The 22,590-nt window shown below is 38.5% G+C and overlaps 1 protein-coding gene across 10 annotated transcripts in view; it reads left to right on the top strand.

Moving 5' to 3' along the window:
• FHOD3 (formin homology 2 domain containing 3) overlaps positions 1-22,590 on the top strand; it is a 360,868-nt gene that overhangs the window by 320,130 nt on the left and 18,148 nt on the right. For 8 of the 10 annotated variants that reach the window (XM_048940651.1, XM_048940647.1, XM_048940646.1 and 5 more), the window contains 4 exons: positions 10,381-10,571; positions 12,214-12,406; positions 17,549-17,572; positions 20,237-20,408. In XM_048940651.1, the coding sequence (XP_048796608.1) occupies positions 10,381-10,571; positions 12,214-12,406; positions 17,549-17,572; positions 20,237-20,408 (580 nt within the window). The remainder of the gene's footprint in view (positions 1-10,380; positions 10,572-12,213; positions 12,407-17,548; positions 17,573-20,236; positions 20,409-22,590) is intronic. The other 2 variants (XM_048940649.1, XM_048940648.1) reach the window with 1 other exon arrangement.

Genomic DNA, 22,590 nt, shown 5'->3' with positions numbered 1-22,590 from the left:
AGATACTGAGTTTTTCCAAGTTAGTGCCTTCTAAGTATACTTTGCGTTTCAAAGTAATTACCATGGTCAGCTGAGGCAGTCTGATTGCTCATCTTTTAAATCCCTTGTAACCCTTTGAACTCAGGGCTAATCTGAGTAATTTCTTGCCATCTGTAGATTTTACCCTCTCAGCATGCTTCCTTGTTTCCAGACAATTTTCAAATTTGTGGCACAAACCACAAGACACCTACTGTTATCTTTGTCATCAGTTGACAATTAATATGTATGAATTAGTTCTTTTCTTTTGTTCTCTTGCCTTGTGCTCCATAAATTATCTCCCCTGAGGCTTCTTGTAAAGATTTTGAAAGTCCAGTTTTCTTTATGTGCTCTTATCTGCTTATTGTTATATAAACATATTAGATACCTAGTGATAGTGATTTTTTTATGTTGTTTTGTTCTCCTGTTTTTATTTATTCTTTCAGACAGATTACCTGATACAGTAATAAAGCTAGAAGCTGTGCAGTCTTCTGAATCTCCCTTACTGTTTTTGAAAAAGATAGGTGAAACTTCTGCTGTCCTCTCGTTCTCCAAGTTGTTAAGTGTAGTGAAAGCATACCCATTTTAGCCAGTTACTGAATTACTTTATTCTAATTGCCTTTAGAAATTCTTCTCTTCTGGTTGTTTGCTGCTAAGCTATCTTCCTCCAGCACATTTGTTTCTGTAATTGAATACTTGCTGTTTGTTTGTGTCTGCTAACAAATAAAATGCAGAAAATAAAAGCAAGTACCAGAATTGGTTCTCCCCCTACATGCTCCTTACATAATGAATTTGAATAAAAAGAGTTCATCTTCCTTCCCTCCCCTAACTTTTGTCTTCCTCAGTTTCTCTCCTCCTCAGTCATCCACGGCCTCCTACGTGTTTTTCTTTCTTTAGATACCATAAGGGAATTTGTGGTTTTTGTTTTATATCTTTAGATATTTGTTCTTTGGACTCCATCTCTCCTCTACTGGTTTTCCTCTTGTACAGCCTATGTTTAGGCTGTGTTTTATTGCCTTCACTAGGTCTGGTTTCTCATGCTGAGGATTTTTTTATTTTTGTTGATTTTGTTGAGTGATTCTTCATATATTAAAACTTAGGTGTATTTGTTTGTCCTTTCTCATTGTTAAGAAATTATTTCACTTTTTTACATAAGTTAATCGCTAAAATGAAAATCACCACAAGAGAGAATAGCTGCCACCACATTTTCTAAAATCCACACCACCGCATACTGGGTACTCTCACGTGGATCTTCTATTTCTGTTTTTCAGCCTTAGAAAGTGGAAGAAAGCTTAACTTGATGCAGTCACTTGTAAAAAATTTTTAGGTCTAAGAGCATGCAAAATTGAGCAAAGTCTTTCAGTCTGTGGTTTGCTGATCTAGTGGCCCTGCCCAAAGAGGATGAAATTCTGAAAAGGCCAGACAAAATCACATTAAGAGAAATTATAGCCTTAACCTTCTGCGTGACGCCCAAGGTCTCCCTCCTTGGGATGTTCCTACATGTGTTATACCACTGATGGATTACTCTAACAAGCTCTATTCCCACTTGATCTTAGCTGCCACAAATCAAAGAGTTAGGACATGGAAGCCATCCAAGCTGCCCTCTTCAAGAGAATGTTCACAGACTAGGCGAAGTCTTGGTTTAGGAAAGCTGACAGGAAAGGAGAACTAATATTTCACTGTGGATTAGGCTGTATTTTGAGCTCCATTTTGTCTACAAACATCTTTCAGAAACCACAAAAGCTAAACAATTTCCATGCCGTAGATGAACAGAGATACCCCTTTCCTTGAGTTGCACATCACATGAGAATCTCCTGACTCTTAGTTGACAAAACAAACAAACAAACAAACAAACAAAAAAACCATTGATGGCTCACCTGAAAGTTTTTTTTTTATTATTAAAAAAAAAAGACTTGTAAGATATTACAAGACTCTTTGCCTTTTGCTGAAGAACTGAAGTCATAAAATGGCAAAAAAAAAAAAAAGAAAAAAAAAAACAGAAACATGAAAAAGTAACAAAAAAACAGAACAAAAAAAAAAAGTAAGTTTAGGTCTTCATAGTTGTATAAAAATCCGTAAGATATTTGGGACCTTTGAAACCACAATTTGCTTAGGATCCCATGATTATGAGCACTTGCTTATTTTACATAATTTAATTTGTTTTATTGCTGTTTTTAAATGGCATTGTACCAGAAGTTTGTTGTACCTAACACAGAAGCAGAACACCCAGGTTTCTGCAGTAAAACTCAGGGTTGTTTCTATCAGTTTTCTTTCCAGTATGGCAAGAAGGGAATTAAATGAACAATTTGGATATTAGTGTTAATCTTTTCTTTGGTCCCTTTGAATAATTTTCCCCGTGCATCCAAAAGTTGGCCATTGGCCACTTCCGTAGGGTAAATCACGAATTGCCTTAGAGGTTTATGAAAAAACAAATTTCTGGCTGTTTTTTAACCCCTGTAACAGGAAACTCATGCTGCTTCCAGCTCTGCTTCTGTTGGACTTCCTTTGCCTTGCTCAACAGAAAGTATTTGTCTGCAATTATCACTCAAGTGTGCTTTCCCTGCATTACTTAATATCACTTTGGGCATTTTTTTTTATTTTCTCTGGAAGGAAGCTTGCTTGTAAATGGGGGCACAAGGTTTCTTACGGCTGTGTCATTCCTTATGGTGCCAGCTGCAGCTACTCCAGCTCTGTGCATGGCTTAGCAGAAGCAAAGGTGGGAGCAGAGCAGGATGAGACAGCTAGCTGCTTGTAGTCAGATCGGACTAAGAGGGACGGAGCTGAAGTAGCTGATGAGACTTCAGGATTCGGTCTGAAAGAGAACGTTTGGTTTTGTACGTGTACCTGACAGCATTCTGCTATTTCAGTAGTGTTTCAGATGAAGTGACAGCAATTGGTATTGTAAATCCATGATACCAAAAAGTGACCAGCACCATTACTTACTGCTACTGCTCCTCTTCCTCCCACTGTGAACTTTCATAAACCGTTTGCCAATAAATCTCACACAGATTAGTTGTGTTTATTGTAGATTGTTTGAGGAACTAAGGCACAGTGCAAAGGCAAGTATTGTACAGATTGATCTGGTCAGTAAGCACTTCTTTCCTTTAATTGTTAATCAGTGGGTTGATTTCAGTGTTTGCATGTCCAGAATTATTTTAGTGAGATGCTGTCTCTTACCCTGGAATCAGAAATGCATGAACAGAAACTCCTTTATCCTTTTCTTGCTCTGAGGTCTGGCATCTACTTCACTTACAGTACATGACCAACAATGTGCAAGTTGCACTGATATTGATCTTGGCTAATTCTTGTGATGTTCAGTAAGACAAATAGTGGGAATAGTGGAGAAGACAGAGTTTAGAATGTAAGCCACCAAAGGTCACTGCACTCCAATGACAACATATTTGCAAGGAGAAGTGCTCAGAGTTTCATCTGGCACTGAACCATCTCAGGAAAAGACAAAGATTTTGCGTTCCCTGACAGAACTCATCCCTGTAATAATGTGAGAATGAGCAGTCTGACCCCAAATTATAAACACCTCAAATTTGTCTGTTTTCCACTGTAGAAACTATCTATAACTTTGAAGAGAGAATGTTTTCAACTATGATGCTGTACATCTTTCTAATACCTGTGATAAAATAGTTGCCATTTCATTGTGAATTTGAGACAATATTTGTCACTGGGAGAGTGTCAGACTATTTAATGCACTTTGTGGGTATAACAAAAATGCAGAGATTCGAGTTTTGCTTAGAAACTGTCTGGATTTGTTTACCACTAAGAGAAACAAGCTGTAGCAATAAACTATAAATGTACTAGCAAACAACATAAAACTTAAACAAGGTTACCAAGGCTAAATAACAAGTTATGCATTGGTATTCAAAATACAGTGTAGGGTAGTTTAGAGTGATCTTGAAATTGCTTTTCAAGGAGAAACCTCAGGTTCACCAGTTATGTGAAATAATTGTTTTTGACCCTTTTCAAGGGCTGAAAGTACGTAAATAAAGGAGGCAGGAAACAGTATAATCAGGTGCGGCGTCTTTGATTTTAGCACAGTTATGTACTCTCAGTAGCAGCAAGTTTAGCCCAGATAATAGAAGAGATCTAGCTAGAAGAAGAAACTTATGTGCAGAACACATTCCAGATGAGGAAATGCTGAAGGAAAATAACCTGGTATCTCATAACAACTACAATTGGCTGTGTATGGGAATGCATACCTAGAATTGAATATGCTGCCATTAGGAGTATAAAGGAAGCTGCTTAGGGTTTGAACCATCCCATTTAATTCCCAAAATCACCTCAAACATCCCCTCCTCTCCCAAAAAATTATGAGTCCATTTCCTATGTTACCATGAGATATTTGTGGCCGACAGCTAAATGTGTAGACAAATAACATCCCAACCCGAAGACCAAGAAGGTTCTCTGAAACATGTCCTGCCTGGGTGACCAGCATGGTCTAGCATTTCATGAAATAGAAAATATGTAATTTATATAAGCAGCATATGAGGTTGGATTTACTGCATACTGTTGGACAGAATGCGGGCCTTTTAAAGGATCAAACTTCACGGCATCTGAATGTGCAGGGAGCTAAGTGCTGAGCCAGATGTTGGTGGTGGTGGTTTTTGGAGGAAAAAAGAGGTAAAAAGAGGGAGAACTTGAAGTCATTTTGTTTGTTGGTATATATTGTGATATTGTTGTCTCAACCCAGTGAAGTGAGAAACCTGATAGAATTTCTTTTTGTTATTATGATTGATTCCAAGTCATCCATTACTATGGTAGCAAGCAATAAATAATGACAGAAAGGAATTAAGATTAGTGCTGGAGTTGCTGGCATGGGTTTGGAAGGTTTTATTCTTGATCTGAGTGTCCACCGTGCAAAAATACAGTGGTGCCTTAAACTAAAAAATAGCTTTTTTTTTTTTTTTTTTTTAAGTTGCCCATTAATGACTTACGGCAGTGGTTTCTCGTATGAGACTGACCCTTGAGGGCTTATATCTCATTAACTAGCCTGTTTGGATGGAACATCTCTGGCTACTCTGCTCTGATGCAAGTGTCTACAAAAGCACTTCTCAGAAGGCTAAGCAGCGGGCTTAGCAAGAGATTTCACAGATAAATAACAATTAGTTCTGAATATTTTTCAGCTAGTGTGGTTGTGAATGGAGAAGAACCCGTCAGCAGGAAGGAGGAACATATCAAATATATCCCACAAGAATTTAGAAAGTTGCCTTTTTTTTAAATTGTTTTATAAGTGAAAATAAACATTATTCAGCATCTGAAAGAAGAGTCATTTTTACTTTTTTGCCTGAGGCAAAAAGAAGATGGCATCCTGGCTTGGATCAGGAATGGTGTGGTGAGCAGGACTAGGGAAGTAATCCTGCTTCTATACTCAGCATTGGTGAGGCTTCACCTCGAGTACTGTGTTCAGTTTTGGGCACCTTAGTAGAGAAAGGACATTGAGGTGCTGGAGCAGGTCCAAAGAAGGGCAACAAGGCTTGTGAAGGGCTTGGAGAATATGCCCTATGAGGAATTGGAGCTGTTTAGTCTGGGGAAAGCAGGCTGGGGAGAGACCTTATTGCACCTTCACCTGAATGGTGATTGCAGTGAGAGTGGGGTTGGTCTCTTCTCACTGGTGACAGGACAAGGGGAAACGGCTTCAAGTTGTGCCAGGCTAAGTTTAAGTTGGATTTCAGGAAGCACTTCTTTACAGAAAGGGTTGTTAAGCACTGGAATAGGCTCCCCAGGGAGGTGGTTGAGTCACCATCCCTGGATGTGTTTAAAAACCATTTGGAGGTGGTGCTCAAGGACATGATTTAGCAGAGGGTTGTTAGAGTAGTATGGTTAGGTTGTGGTTGAACTCAATGAGCAAGTGGAAGTAAGAGCAGCAACCTTAATCTCTTTTTGCATATGTGTGTACTGAGTTGAGGAGCAAAAGGTCTTTCCACCTTACTGAAAGTCTCAGAGCTGGGCACAATATCTGTATGCTACTGTCCAAAGAGAAACCCGTAATGGCCATTTTGCAGATTACTGCTTCCTTTTATTTAGCAGAGCGTATTTATAAAATGATACCTTGTCAGTTGTTATCTGAGCACCTGCTGTTTAAAAGTCTTCTGAAGTTCACAGCATGATGCAAAACTCACCTGAATTCCTTCTTAATCATAGCATGATCTTCCAACTGCAAGGAAGAATTCTTTCCCTTCAAGAAAAAAAAGAACAAAAAAATCCTAGCAAATCAGTATTTCCACCATTATGCAGTGTGAATTATTTTAGTAAAGTGTTGGAAATAAACGTACAAAATATGCAATCCTTGCTGCCTATGTGGGGTACCAGGAAGTTAGTGTGGGACTAAATATGTCTATTCCTGTTTCTTTGTGTATGTTAGACTGATGCACAGAGAACACGTTTGTTTTCTCCTTATCTGAAACATGTCCGTGTGATCATTAGTTATCACTGTCTCTTTTACAAGGTATTTGAGACATTTTCGTTGTTGGAAGACATCCCTAGCAGAACAATAGAGGCAAAAATGACAACAAAAGCAAATTGTAAAGATATTTGCTGAACACTGTGATTGCTTTTAAAAGGTTGTGTGCAAATACCGATCTAGGTTTGGACCACTGCTCTCATCTTTTGTAGCCAGTTACCTCTTAGAGTGTTGCTAAACTGTTGCTTTGTAGATGTATTCACATTTTACATACATTTTTCAGTGATGCAGTTACCTGCTGTTTTATGATGCAAATGTGCATAGAGTATTGGTCACGTAGTCATTGAATTGATGCTGCTCTGAAGACAATAAAAACTTCTTTACTGTCTGAGATGCATTTGGCTTTACAGCAGTGAGAAAGCTGGCATTTGAAATGTCGTGGAGGTAGTAGTCTAAAGCTGCAAACTATGAAATGTTTTGATACACAATCCAGTCTGACCATCTAAATTTTGTCACCAGGCTGGTAAGTACTAGTATCATTGTTCTGTTGGTTCTTTTTCTAGAAAGATTTGAAGACTTAGCAGTATTTCTCTGTGCTGTGATGGAAAGCAGTTTCTAGATCTTGATTAGAGGAAAAGGATATTTTATGGCATATTGCACGGGTGAAAAAACTCTACGCACCTCTTTGAATATAAGGCCTAGGATAGATTGAAATGTATTTGATTCTGTGTCACAACTCTGTTTATCTCAGGACTCTATGGAAAATCACAGAAATATCTGCGTAATTTGCTCTAGTGAAATAGCTTTTCATGAAATATCAATCTAGTATGTGGTTGTCTCTGAAAAATTTAGATTTCAAGATTTCATAAGTGGATAATTTTCCAGAAATGTATTCCTTTTATCCACAAGCAAGTGACTGAACTCTGGAGAGCTTGCAGCCAGAAGATTTTAGATTGAAATGAAGATTTGTCACATTCTTGTGTGCTCAGGACAGTTTGTGCACGCTTCAGTTGCATTGGAAATTTGCAGGCAAATTATTCCATGGTATCCAGGAGTTTACAACTTCTGCTCGAGCAGAGCCAGCTGTGTTCCATGGGAATTTATTCCAGGGGAGCTCAAGTGGTACCCTCTTTGCTTGATCTCCTTAAGATTACCACAAAAATTTTCATTTGTGCTTAAAGATTCTGATGCATCCTTTAGCAAGACCTGACATCCCTGATCCCCAGTGAAGTTGCCCACAGTTGTGAATACACTGACAGTTAGCAGGTGTCAAGCATGAGGAAATTTGCTGGAACTTTTTCATACAGGCGTGCTTTTGTTCTCCAAAGATCTCCCTTGAGGATCTACAAGCTTGATCATCAAAGATTTTTGATAGATTAAATCTCAATCTGTTTTTAATAAAAGTTATCATTTCATAGAATTAAACTTCTGCGTAGCAGGGGCTGAGAAGCTTTTCCTACCAGACTGGATAATTTTTAGTAGAAAAATCTAGAAATACCTCCTCCTGACTTGATTTTTCAGATGAAATTGATGAATCTGAGTCTTAAATACATCATCTACGGAAAGCAGCAATGTAGAATCGTAGAATCATAGAATCACAAGGTTGGAAACGACCTATAACATCATCCAGTCCAACCATCTTCTCATCACCACTGCTACTACAAGCACTAAACCATATCTCGCAGCTCCTCATCCAGACGCCTCTTGAACACTGCCAGGGACGGCAACTCCACCACCTCCCTGGGCAGCCATTCCAGTGCCTGACCACTCTCTCAGAGAAAAAGTTTTTCCTCATGTCTAACCTAAACCTCCTCTGATACAACTTGCAGCCATTTCCCCAGGTCCTGCTCGTTGCCTGGGAGAAAAGGCTGAATCCCTCTTCATCACAACCTCCTTTCAGAAAGCTGTAGAGAGCAATGAGGTCTCCCTGAGCCTCCTCTTCTCCAGACTGAACAATCCCAGCTCCCTCAGCCATCCCTCATAAGATCTGTGCTCCAGACCCCTCACCAGTTTCGTTGCCCTTCTCTGGACACGCTCCAGGACCTCAACGTCTTTCCTGTAGTGAGGGTCCCAAAACTGAACACAGTACTCGAGGTACGGCCTCACCAGTGCCGAGTAGAGGGGGATGATCACCTCCCTGTTGCTGGCCACACTGTTTCTACTATTTCTAATGCAGGCTAGGATGCCATTGGCCCTCTTGGCCACCTGGGCATACAATGTGTTTATCATCAACAGTGAAAATACTGACCTGGAAGAGACTTAAAAAAAAAATAATACATATATACATTGATATGCTAGAGAAAACAAAAACTCCACAGCTGCTCTGCCTGCAGGGCTTTTCTGAATAGCAGAATGGATCAAAGGATGTTTTTATTTCCTTGTGATGAGGATAAAGTCATCACTTTGTAAATCATGGCAAGAAAACATGCAATCAATACCAGGAGATTTTTAATCATAATGGATTTCTTATGGCTGTACTTAACATAGATCTCAATGGTGAATGCTGCATACAGATAAAAACTTCATTCTGTGTGATGTGATGTTGGAACCAATATTAGGAATTGGGACTTAAAATAAAAAGAAGAAAACTTACTTTGAGACTTATCTCTATTAAGTATTTATCTCAGCTGAAAAGATTTTAATCCAGACTTTTCCAGAATTGGAATAGCTGGTTTCCAAGGCTGATTTCTTTTGCAGTCATGAATAGCTTTTAGCACAGATAGGAAAATACACTCCCATTTGAGCACAGTCATTTGTAGTTCACTCTGCAGCGAACTAAAAGCTGTCTCTGTCACTGATTTCCATTTAGCATTAAGGAATTAACTGGAGTTCCGGATTGTAACATTTCAAGTGATGTGTTTGGAATCTGACAGCTAAATCTGCGTTTTATAGCTTGAGTTCATCTGAACTGTGAAGTGGCATTATAAAATACATTTTTCCTGTCTTAGAATTTAAGAATGTGCTGGGTAGTTTTCAAAGTTGTTGAGTTCATACACTTATCTGCTGCGTCTGGGTAATCAAAGCACTTTGTCCAGTCGTTAGCAACACATCTTGAGTGACTTCTGTAGACCAGTGTGATCTGAACCCCTTTTTTGGATGACAAGTAAGGGAGAACCTCTCTTTCACCTTCCATGGAATGCATTGGCTTCTGTCCTGATGACCGTTACTGTAGGATGCAATAGTTTATTTTAACTGTGTTGATGGGCTTTCAAAGACATTATATAGTCATGTTAGAAGCTAAAAAATTCACACTGTGTATCAAGGGATGAAAGGTAGTACTAAGATCACTAAATAACACTTGCTTTGAATAACACTTTAAAAAAATTCTAGCCTCTGAATTTTTTTATTAGAAGTCAGCACGCAATTAAGGGAATATATCCAAGTGCTTTCTAAACTGATGAAGTGTTGGCTGGAGAATACAGTGAGCAACAAGCATGGTATGAAAAGCTAAGGGTAGTGGAGAGAAAGATTAACAGAAGGGGAGATAAAGTTTTGTGTTGCCTCAACAGAACTTACTAACTTACTGGGTCATGTAGTTCTGAAGATTTTAGCAGGGAAAAAAAATACATCACAGTGTTTCATTGTACTTTCTGCACGTGCTAGGCCTCCAAGACCAAAATTAAAAATATTTGTATACGAGAATATGTATTTTATTTCAGTTTTCCATACCAACATTCCATGTATAGACAAAGTACAGCAGAGAGAGAGATTTCAGGCTGGACAGTGCTGAGCACCATGATTTGCTGTTCATTGCAGAGGAGCTGGTGACCTTTAAGGGTCCCTTCCAACATAGACAATTCTGTGATTCCATGATTTCATAATTACTTAGCAGTAATTAATAATGTGAATGAGTATTATTCTTTTACATGAATGGAACTGTTCAGATGTCCAGATATGTTACCAAAATGATTTTTGTTGAAGTGTTAAATATTCTTTATTTTTTTCTTTTTTAGGTTGACTTTGAACAACTCCAGGAAAACTTGTTTCAGATGGAAAGACGGTGCAAAGCATCTTGGGATCACCTTAAAGCTATAGCAAAGCATGAAATGAAGCCAACTCTAAAACAAAAAATGTCTGAGTTCCTCAAGGACTGTGCAGAAAGAATCATAATTCTGAAGATTGTTCATAGAAGAATAATTAACAGGTACAGAATTCGGCTGGCAGCAGTGCTATCTTGGCAATACGTAACTTGCTAAAATTATAAATTATGACAAATATAATTGTAATGTTTAAACTGTGTGTATATGGTGCATAAATTCTCAATGACACTGTTTAAGAAATATTCTCACTCAAGGAAGTTTCTGTATTTCTGATCAAAAGACACAATGATCCAGGCAGTCATTTTTCCCAAGGTGCAGTAATTGGGCCTTTGAACTCCTAACCCCCAAATGCTAGCAACTTTTTGACTAATTTCTTTGTTTTCAGTCCTTCCTTGAGTACTTTGGAGAGGAATCAGCTTATTCTCTGGTTAACAAGAATATACCATACCACAGTACTGAAGTTCTAATGACAAATATGTCATACTTATAAGCTGAAAGGAGTCCTACGCAATGAGTTAGTCTTTAATCAGCACCACCCCTATCTACATGATCTTTGACTATGTGTTTTATGTCTATATAGCTGAAAATGGAATTTAAAATTCCTTTCATTAGAACTTGTTGGATTTAGTTTCATCCAATGGAGTTGGCGCTAACTTTAGTGCTCTGCAATGTACATATACATGATAATTCCATGATAAACCTGAAGCTATGTGAGTTTGAGTCATCTGGTTAATTTAACTACTTTTCTACAGTTTATTAATGAAATTTTTAGAGAGTTTCTATTTCCTTATTGCTTAGGTCAAAATTAGGATCTGGATTCCAAATGTTCCCAAATTTGTGGATATACAAATTGAGAATTTAATTCAGTTCTTCTTTTGTTTTCATAATGACATTTTTTCATGCCATACGTAAGCAGAAATCCCACTTGCAGAAGGGAAGTGGATTCACCATTCTCCTGTTCTGTATGCATTGGACAAGTAAAAAAATGCTAAGTTCTTACATTATGTGCTGCAACGAATGCTGTAGACTTCTCCAAAAATGTATTTGTGAAAATGCGTGTATGAAAAGTGTATGAAAGGGTTGGGAAAACTTTTATCACTGGAGATACAGTTTCAGTTAAAGAGATTCACGTGCATTTTTAAACATTCAGTGTGCTATTGTAAATCATGAAAAATAGAAACAATAGTAGAAGTTGTAAATAGTGTGAAAGTTTTGAATGCCGTGGAACTGGTAAAACTGTGAATTGATGATATCCCAAAGTAAAGTATTTGGGAGATAACTATGGACATTTTTATGAAACAGAAATTCTTTTCTTCATGTGTTTGCTAGCCTGTAAAACTTCATTCTTCTTATCTAGACTTTCTCCAACATCATAGCAGCCTCTTTGAAGTCGCCTAATACAAATAAATAGAATTGAAACTTAATAAATACTTTTTTCTGTAGCTGAAGTGAAGTTGGTTGTTCACATGCCAAATTAATCGTATGAAGTAGATAGAGTTCCATAAAAATCTTATCTCCTGCATCAGTCTGGGAAATTGGAATGGGGGGAAGTTATCATAGACTTTTATGTTTTTAATTATAAAGCATAACAATGTTATGCAAAGAATTCATAAAAATTTTGTAGCACAAATGAAATTATGGAAGCTAATAAATTAGTAAATGAATTCTCGGAAATGCTGCTGTTTTTCCTAGAAACTATAAATAAAGATTTTTCTCCTTTGCATTCATAAATTCATTCTTTTTCAGGTTTCACTCGTTTTTGTTATTTATGGGCCATCCTCCCTATGCGATACGTGAAGTCAACATCAATAAGTTCTGCAAAATTATTAGTGAATTTGCTCTGGAATACCGCACCACCAGGGAGCGAGTCCTGCAGCAAAAGCAGAAACGAGCTAACCACAGGGAAAGAAACAAGACCAGAGGAAAAATGATCACAGATGTAAGTGGCAAAATACATCCCCCAAAGCATCAATTTTTAAAACAGTCTTTCATTGAATGTCATATATGAAGTGTTTCTAACCTTTTTTTTATTATTAGGAAATTCTTCTGCAGTAAATAACAGCTTCTGTCCTTGAGAATGGATGCGTTTTGCTTTGTACTAATTTATAGAGTGAGAACAAACCCAGATGCATACAAAAAGAGCATCTCTGTGTGTCTAAAACAGTGCACAGAGTCTCTGGAGGACACCAGGAACTATGTATACCTAATCAGCCAAGAATACAAAAAGACAAATGAAAACTGTAGAATTTGGCTGCTGGGTGAGGGCATAAAAGATCACATATGGTGGACCACTGTAGCCATTTAAGTGATTACAACTGAATTTTAAAAGGATTTTTTTTCTCATCTTTGATTACCCTGATGAATATAGCCTTTAATCTTAGTATTTGACATATTTTATGAGTATATACATATAAGCCCACTCAAAAATATTCCTTCTTACCTTTAAAGCACAGACCAGACAATTTTATTATAACAGACTACACTGGGGTTCTGAAAAAACCTGACAAATTTATATATACAGTAGATGTTACCCTGCAAGCTTAGCTGAAAGTATTCTTGCATTTTGATAAAATAAATTTTTAGAAAGAGCAGTTTTCTCAGCATGGTAAGCATTAAAAAAAACCCTTGATTTTATTTTTATTGTTTTTTTTTTTAAGTTGATGTAGTTTAACTCAATCCAAATAAACTTTTAAGAAGTGCCAGTACTTAATAAAAGTTTCCAACTGTCTCAAAATCCAAATCTGGAGTCTCAATTAGATGAGAGTAGCTCATTGCATATGAAGCTACCTCTGCCTTTGGCAGGAAAAGGCCTAAGCTGATTGGAGTTTTATGAGTCCAGCAACTTAGGTCAAAAAATGTGTATGCATTGAGATTGATATAAATAAAGATTATTTTTAATCCATTGACTCACAATCATTTGTAAATCTTTCCTGGCAATATCCTCTTTAAATCTGGATATCTGCCCCAACTACAGGGAATGTTAAACCTGTGTTATTATCTCCAAAGATTTTCCTTTTGGTCTAGCCTCAGGTTAAGAAAGGGATTTTAATACATGTAGGGTATAATACAGTCACATAAACTTTCAGAACTACCACTGAAGAACTTAGATAATTTTCTTCACTTGCTTCTCAGTATTTTTACTACTTTCCCAGTCTGTTCCATAGGAGATAAAAGATAGCTTTCATCAGAGAGATTAGTAAATTAATTTTTTTCTTTTCCTCAGGTAGCTTCAGTGCTTCTTATTAATTTGAAGAGTAGTAAGATGTAAAGGAGTTCCTGTTTTCTTAGTGTATAGCATAGTGTTTCTGTATTGCATGTAGAGGACAATTGGCTGCAGCATAACCGAGAAGTTTCTCTAAGTCCTACTCCTGCAGAAAATGTGATAGAAAAAAGGAAATGAAACCACTAAAAGCTAGGTTCATGAGGCAGAGAGAAAATAGCCTTTAAAACAAGAAAAAGGATGAGGGTTGATAGCTGGTAAGTGAAGAGCAAGGCTGTTGACGGAAAATGTAAGAAAAGAGGCAGTAAGGCTTTACCCAGAACAAGTTTCGTTTGGCAATTGAATACCATCTGACAGGTGGTATTGCACCTAAATCGTCTGGGTCCACTGAAAGGGAACAGTTTTTGTTTATCACTATTTAAGAATTACTTAATGGTCTTTTTAGCTTGGAAAAAGACTTCGCTGGAGTGAAAAAACATTCTTTGAAATTTCCCTTACAGAGATGTTCTTTTAGGGAGCTCTTTGTGTAGCCATATGGTTATTTCTTACTGAAACACTTTTTCTGTAGCCCGGTGGTATGGCCTTAATAAGCATTTGTTTGATTGCAATACTTAGTAAAACAGAATTAAATTACATTACAGCTTTTTTTGACAACTTCATAGTCAAATCTTCCTCAAAACAAATTTTAGAGTCGGAAGTGTGGAAGATTTTTGTGTGCAGAGTGGTGAAAAACAAGAGTCTTATTGTAGTATTGTGTTGGCTGTGCTTTGTTTCTGTTTTTCTTACTGCTTTATGTTTGCATTGGGAAGGGAAAGTATATCAGAAATGCACTGACAGTATGTTGAATTAGTAAGAAAACACAGAGAAGAAATTTTAGATCTTGACATTTGAAAGAAACTCTATGTAGAATCTAGTGCTAATAAGAATAGGGACATGGAATTTTAAATATTTATCTGTGATTATCTGATATTTACCTCACTGTCCTTCTGAAAGTTTCCTTAGGATCCAGCCCTATAGTACGTTGTTTTCAGGCAGAAGTATTCCAGTAAAAATGAAAAGCAGTGAGCCAGAACCATCCCAGTCCTTAACAAGAAGGCACATCTCTCATACCTTGGCCTCCTGCAGACTTGGAAGGCACAGGAGTACTGGCACTTGGACAGTCTGCTGGCTCCATGCATGGAGAGCTTTCGTCAGCTTCAGCAACTGCTCGCAGAGTATAGGGCTGAGAAACAGGCAAATTTTCATCTTTAGTTTAGCCTTTTACCACAGAGATCTTTACATGTAGCTGAAACAGACTGGGCACTGTCAGTTCAAATCTCAGAGAAAGGTGCCTGCAGGAGAGGGAGACAGAACAGGGAGAGGGGAAAAGAGAATAGCAAGTTGTCATGGTTTCACAGAAAAATTGTCTACTCTGTGTCACTTGTATCTGACTTTAGCCAGTGATGGCAGTCATTTAGTTCAGGCATGCTAGAAATAATAAGCAAGCAAAAGAAAGAAGCAATGGAATTATGAGTCTGAGCTTTTAAATGATTTTTAGTAATAGTAGGTAATATAAGCATCTGTCTCCCAAATTTATGAAGCTTTGCTTTTTATGATGCGTAAGAGTCTCAATTCCAAAATTGCTATGTAATAGAAATATAGGAAAATATAGAAAATAGGAAAAATGGGAGGGGGGGAAGTGAGAGAAGAAGGAAGGGAGAAGATATGCACAAACTGTCTTGCAGCATCCTGTAGTGGATGACAGAAGAATCAAGCAACCTTTTTTTTCTTAAAATTTACACTTTGTTCGTACAGGAGGTATTTAGGAATATTGTTCCATTGCTTTTTGGTAATATTGCATCTGTCAAAATTGTCCCAATTTATTAACATTTCTCAGTGTATGTATAATAATGAAATGAAAATGGAAGGAAAGGTAGAATGCACACAGCTGAATGAGAGTGGATTCCCTTCCTGAAACTAAAGTTCAATTCATTGATTTTGCTACTTCGTTCCTGTTGTCAGTATTTACTAGGGGCAAATGGCTCTCCAGACATGAAAACATGAAAGGGACCTTGAACTCCTGAGCAGCTTTGGGTGTCAAGCAGTGGTTAGGGGTTTGAGGATGAGTATGGCAATGCCCTGGAAACTAGTGATGGGAGGAGTACACATTGCCCTTAGTATAAGTCCGTTGCAAATAAACACTTTCTAGCTATACTAAACAGGCAGGAAAGCCAGCATCTGGGACTTCCCTTTAAAAATCTGGCTTGAGATAATTCATTTTGGTCTGGAGCACATTCTTTGTAATATATGTATTCTGCTCTTGCACCTTTCCTTCAGTGCTTCCTGCATGTTTTTTTTTAGCTTAATTTGCTCTGCTCCTGCTTTTTATTTATTAGGTAGGTTTACACACGGATTAGAACACAAGCATGTTCTTGCTTCCTGTTCTTCTCCTTTCTGTTTCTAATTCATGCCAAAAAGGGAAGCGGCCTTCTTCAGATGGATTGCTTTACTGTGTGACTCTCTACCCTCCCCCCGACTCCCCAGGGGCTGGAAAAAACAAATGGATCTTTTCATAATGCATGGGGAACATACCTGCCAAGGTCCCTCTGCAAAATATCTGCTTGTCTTACTGTCAGTGCCACTGTGTCCTAAGCAAAATAGGCATCTCATGCTTTGAATAAAACATACCCTTAAAAAGTAATGTTAATATGCTGCACAGCACTCCCACAGCTAATCTTCTTATGGAGATTGTGCTGAAATGAAGCTGAGGGCCAAAGTAAATCAGGCTTTCACTTTTAATGATGAATGTTTCTGGAACAGAATGTATCAATCCCAGACAGAAATCATAGTTGAGATGGAGATAAGGTCAAAAATATGTATTAGTAACACAAAGAAGGGGAGTAAATCGGTGCAATGCTTCTTTTAAAGAAGCAAAATAAAACCCACAGGTTAAAAAGATGCGTCCGATTTCTAGGTCTAAATGAAACTTACGGAAACAGGCAGCCCAGATTCTTGAGGAACTGTTTCACTTGTGGAACCATTTAAGTGGTTTTTTTTGTTTTTGTTTTTTTTCACATCACAGTAAAGAAAAATATTTGCTAATTTCCTGTAAACTTCCAGATTCAAGAACACTCTGTGTACCATAATATTTTGACATGTCTATTACCTTTTATGTTGTGTAACTATCCAAATAGTTATACATGCCTGCTGTCATAGAGAGAGAAAGCCCTGATTGGCAAAGGATAATTACATCTCTGTAATTCCCAGGATCTGGTATCAGGCAGCTACTGAAGAACTTTAAACATGTATTCAAAGATTACTGAGCACTCAATTTTAGTGCTCCATTCAATTGGAACTGGAAGTCGGGAAAAAAAACAAAACGAATCAGCTTAAAAGGGATTTAAAGCAAGCACTGAATGTAGAGAATAGGGAATTGCCAAGAAACTGACCTCTGCACTGGGAGAAAGCAAGCAGGACCTCCGTGCTCTGAACAGAGCTGTAAAAAAGAGTCCTTCTTAGAGTTCTGTTTCCTCAAGGTGAAAAATGGGCAAGCAACAGTATGACTCAAAGGAGAGAGAGAAATATGATGGCTTAGGAATAATTTCAGTTCATGAATTCTCTAAGAAAAAACAGGAAATCTTATTCTACTGACAGTGACAGTCTGTTCTGTTTATAGTACAATTGTGTTGCATTAATTGAAAGACATTAGCCAGTCGATTGTCTAAGGAATGAATTCCTTATATGTTTCGTATTTTTACGGCCTCCTATAATTGTATAAACAGTACCATGGTTACCTCTTACTTTGTCGTGGTTTGACCATGCTGTCCTTCCTAAATCTTCCTGTTTGTCATTCTCTGCCCTGTCCTTTGTCTCCGGTGACAGACTGATGAAGAAGAGGACACTGAGGTATGGTTCTTTCAAAGAGCATGTCATTCCCATGTCCCCTGTGTGCTGTGACATCTAACTTCTAACTCAGATACTATGGACTGCTCAATTCATCTGCTCAACTGGAGCTACAAACCATGATACTTTTCTCATAGCATTTTGTCTCTATCATAAGAGTGCAATTTTGCAGTCAGCTTTAACCATATGCATACCTGCTCTCTTGAATAGGGATATCCAATTGATATTGATTGAGATTTATTTAATCTGAGGACTTAATAATTTAAAGTTTCATCATTTGTTTTCTTTCAGCATCTGTCTGCTAAACTGCAAAGTAGTCAGTGACCCAAACGTAGTAAGGATCATCAGTTTATTTGCATTAAGGATTTCCATGATAATTTCATAACCATTATTAAGCAGTGTGTGTCCAGCTATTCCTGCTTTATAAATTGTTTAAAAGCATCAGGATATAGGGATGCAAAGTAAATTTTAATGGTTGTCTTTGCCATATGAAGTGTGAACAAGATAACTGATTCACCACAGAGACTAGCTACGGCATAGTCCATACATTTGTCATGAATTACTCCTGAAGATGATGTTAAAATGAATTGAGGAGTGAATAAATAATTCAAGAACTATGAAGTAATAGTTATATTCATAATAAACCAGTTTATTGCTTTGCAGAGTATCTATTGTGCAATGCATTTTTTGTTCAGCATCAGGCACTGAATATAAACAACGTGGCTTAAAGCTCAGTGTTTCAAAATATTACTCATTTGCTCAAGAGGCTGAGGCTGATCAATGTATATCAATGTCTGATAGTTTAGGAAGTTAAGTTAAACCTCCTGGCTATGTAGTTTCTCCCTGGTGATGGTTTATGCTGTGTAGATTGGGCTGCAGAAAGAAAATTACAGAACTAGACTTTATGCCAGAGTTTAACTAACATGTGTGAATACTAATGGTTATCTGAAGTCATTATTCCTTTACTTTTCCTAAGGCATTATTGATTAGATTTACAACCAATTGTATAGAAGTGAGTAGTCTTAAATGCAAAAGCTGCATGTACTTTCAGAGAAGTCTCTCTAATTTTTTTGTCTATTAATTGCACATGATATTCTAGCACTTGCACATCTTCCACATCAAAATATTCCAAGCTAGCACTTTAAAAACAAAACAAACTTCTCAGTATTAAAAATAAATATCACACTGTTATATTTAACTTAGTGCCTTGTAGGGGTTATTGTTTTGCTACTCAGCTTGCTGTCCTACCCTGAAAAGTCATTATGTTAGAATAGAATGATCCTGTTGGTGGTTTCCAGATGAAATATTTTCAGTTTGCAGCCTAACAGCCCAGGGGACTCGATCAAAGCTCTGAAAGTAGGGCTGAGCCTTTTCTTCCAATTTACTGTTCTCTGAAGGAAAGGCTCTGAAGTCTGCATTGCTGTAGCTGACTGGCTTGATACCATCAAGTTAATAAGTTATGTTGTTTAGTATGCAGAGGAGGAACAGAATGCAGCACACCTTCCTTTTTATCTGCGCTGGATCTGTAGGAATAAGGAAGATTAAAAGAAAAAAGAAAACATATTTCAGTTTCTGAAAACTGATAGGACTAAAAACAGCAAGGGGCATTATCTATTGATGTCTGTTTGCTGATGAGAGCCTGTCGTTTCTGTGGCTAAGACTGTATTTCAGATATGCTGTAGTCTTTCTGTAGGTGAGGGTAACGGAGTGATTATCACTGTTGCAGCCTTTTTCAGGCAGAAGCTGGAGGAGGAGAGCAGCCTAGTGCTTCTGCTTCCAGTGCACAGTGATACAAGCCCCTGTTCTCCTCTGAAAGCCTCCAATCCTGCTTTTGTTCACCTGGCTTCATTTTTAGAGGGCTGCTTTTAGTGGCTGATGGAGCTGTTGTGTGCAGCTAATCCAGTTGCTGTTGTTAACATTGTTGTGGTGACAGCGAAGTCACGGGTGGGCTGGGCAAGCAGAGGGCAGATTCCAAAATCTCTCTAAGGTTTTGTTTGTTCTCCTAACTGCTGACAGCAATTTTTGTGTTTTGGCCATGAAATAATTTGGCTGGGTGTTTGTGGACCGGGGATTTTTTCAGCGTTACTGGCAATGTATTTTAAGTTTACTGCACATATCAGTGTTTTTGAGCAATGTGAGAGTTCTCTGTGTAGCAATGCAGAGAGGCAGACCAGAGACCCCTGTGTTACCAGCTTACTCTGACAGTCCTGCCTTGATAGTGAAAGGTTATGGTAAAGGACAAAGCCACATCAGGACTATAGGAAAGAAGGGAACAGAAGGGGACAGACTCTTTAGCAGGGTCTGTTGTGGTAAGACCAAGGGGAGGTGGTTTCAAACTAAAATAAGGGAGATTTAGATTGGATATGTGGAAGAAGTTTTTTACGATAAGGATGGCTCAGGCACTGGAACAGGTTGTTGGGAGAATTGTGGATGCTGTGTCCCTGAAGGCACTTAAGGTCACGCTGGAGTGGGTTCTGAGCTAGCTTAGGTGTTCATCGCAGGGGAGTTGAATGAGATAATCTTTAAAGGGTCCCTTCCAACTCAAACCATTCTATGATCTGCAAGGACAAGGATTTAGGCTTCCCCTCTTACAACTCATCGCCTGGAGGCTGACCCGTTGTCTGTACTCTTTTTGGTTAAAAACACAAATCTGCTTTCCTTCCACAGTCTGGAAAGTTCTCCAGCACCTCACCCTCCTCCCCAGTCCAGCCCCAGGGTCTGCAGTACGCCGAGGATGCCGCAGAGCACGAGAACATGAAGGCTGTGCTGAAGACCTCCTCTGTCAGCGGGGAGAGCACCACAGCGCTGGGGGTTCGCACTCGCAGCCGGCTCAGCCGGGGTAAGTGCTGGCAGCTTCCTGTCAGTTATCTTCCTAAGTGGCACTGAAGCTGCAGAGCAGCCTAAGCATGGCTGAAAAGATGGCAGAAAGAGTCAGAAAGGGAGGTGAAAACCCCAGTGGTATTTGTGCACTGGAGGTGGCGATTTGGAGCATGAGCATACAGCCAAAGTAGAGCTGGAGGGTGCAGTGTGCACAGAGCAGCAAAGTTCTCTCCTCTGCCTCGTCAGCTTCACTGCTTACTCACACTCCAGTTTCTATTCCTGTTCTCATTTGAAACCAAAATAGGATATACGTGGTGTGGATTTCTCCTGGTTTTGAACAGAAGCAAGAAAAAGAAGCAACTCAAATTGAAGAGAAAGGGCCATGCAGCATTTTATGAATGATAGGAGAGAAAAAAGGGGCAAGAAGACAAAGGATCTTTGATAAGCAGCAGAGCTACTGGATTAAGTGGGGCCTAGGGACATAAAAAATGGCTTTGGACTGTCCTGCACCTCCTTTCTGTCATAACCTCCTTCTCTGAGGTCCACAGTGCTCTGCTCTTTCTAGTGTCAGCATAGATGACTTCTGAAAGCTGACACAGAGGAAATGAAAACCTGACCCAATCCTTTGTTTCGAACACCTGATACTCTGATAGAAGAGTTCAATGATAAAACCGTTCTTGGCAATTAGATACCTTTGCTTTATGTCCAAGATGTGATTCTCTGGTATACCTCTTCAGAAGAGCAGCCACTAAACCACTTCCTTGTTGCTAAATCATTTTGCAGAGACTGAGATCACCAGTTTGTTTTCTTTTGTCTCTGCCTTATGCCTTCCTATACAAATGCTACCTGGGGGATACTACTGAAGTACAGGGGAATACACTAACATTTAAGTTCGTAATTTTCTGTTTTCGTATTTCTTTTCCCTTATATCTAGATATCTTACATTTTCTTCATTCTTTTTGGCGCCACTAGTACCATGTCCAGAGCATTCACCACTATGTGCGTGCATTTAGGTTATTAAGGCTTTAAACCCTGATTCTGTTTAATTAGAAGGTTTCACTGCTCCACTTTCAGAAGCAAGTCAGCTAGCTAAAATAAAAAGATGAAATAATTCAAGCTGCTCTGTACAATCCCAACAGCTGAAGTAATCCATTGACTGCTAATGAGCAGTGTGTCCTGATAATGAGAGTCAGCTTGCGTTCCCCTGAAAAACAGCAGAGGCAGAGGAAGGGTGAGCCAGACAGAAGCTTGTCAGGAGTACTATCATAATGGAAATGCTCTTGATGAGAGCCAGGAGAAAAGCAGCAGAACAAAGTGCTAATCAAAGATGTTGTTTATTGACATCAGAAATGTGATATGGAGTAGTCTTGCCAGTGACTTCTAGCTGCTTGCAATTCTAGCACACCCATTCTTTTACAAAGCTTGCTGTCAGTGTTCTCACTATATACTAGCCTTCAAATTATTTGAAAAAGAAAAAGCACGTGGAACAGTAGTTTGTTGTGAAGGAATCAAAGGATGTGTCTGACATGGCTCTGTGGAGTAAGGAGTGCCAGTTCTTTGGGTTGAAAGACATGGCTTTCTATTTGTGGCCTTAACCAAAATTGCTCATTTAGCTTTCCAGCTTGCTTTTCTGCTCAGAGCAGAATATGTGCAGTTGTGCCAGAACACATATGTATTGAGGACGTGGACTGTCTCTTGTGAAAGGGACAACTAGACATGTTAACCTCTATGTTTTTCCTCTTTACGTATCCTGTGATACAGATGTTTTGAAAGGGATTTTCCTCTTTTGGTAAAAAGGACCAGTCCTGATGATTTGAATCAGTTTTTAACATATGTCCTGTCTTCTAGTCTCTGTAATTGGAGCAGAGACAAACATGGCCACACAACACTCCAGCGATTCTCATCTCTTAAACAGTCTGTAGCAGATATTTGCCAATTGTATGGTCATGAATAAGACTCTGAGACTAAAGGGAATAGAAAGTTGTAATTGCATTTGAGCTCTCCATTCTTTGCTGATACAGCAGAGAGTCTAGGTTATTATTTTACAATATTCTCTATTAGGCAGATTCTTCTCCTGTGGCCAGTTTGAAGTAGCAGTGGCTGAGCTGCCTGCTTCAATTCCCAAGAAAGCCAGTTGCAAAACCAAAGTGACGCAAGAGGCTCTTCTTGTCTTTTTTGTCAACTGATTTGCCGGACTTTTC

Source organism: Lagopus muta, chromosome 3, assembly GCF_023343835.1.
Source record: "Lagopus muta isolate bLagMut1 chromosome 3, bLagMut1 primary, whole genome shotgun sequence".
NCBI lineage: Eukaryota > Metazoa > Chordata > Aves > Galliformes > Phasianidae > Lagopus > Lagopus muta.
This window is presented reverse-complemented; position numbering and strand designations above follow the sequence as displayed.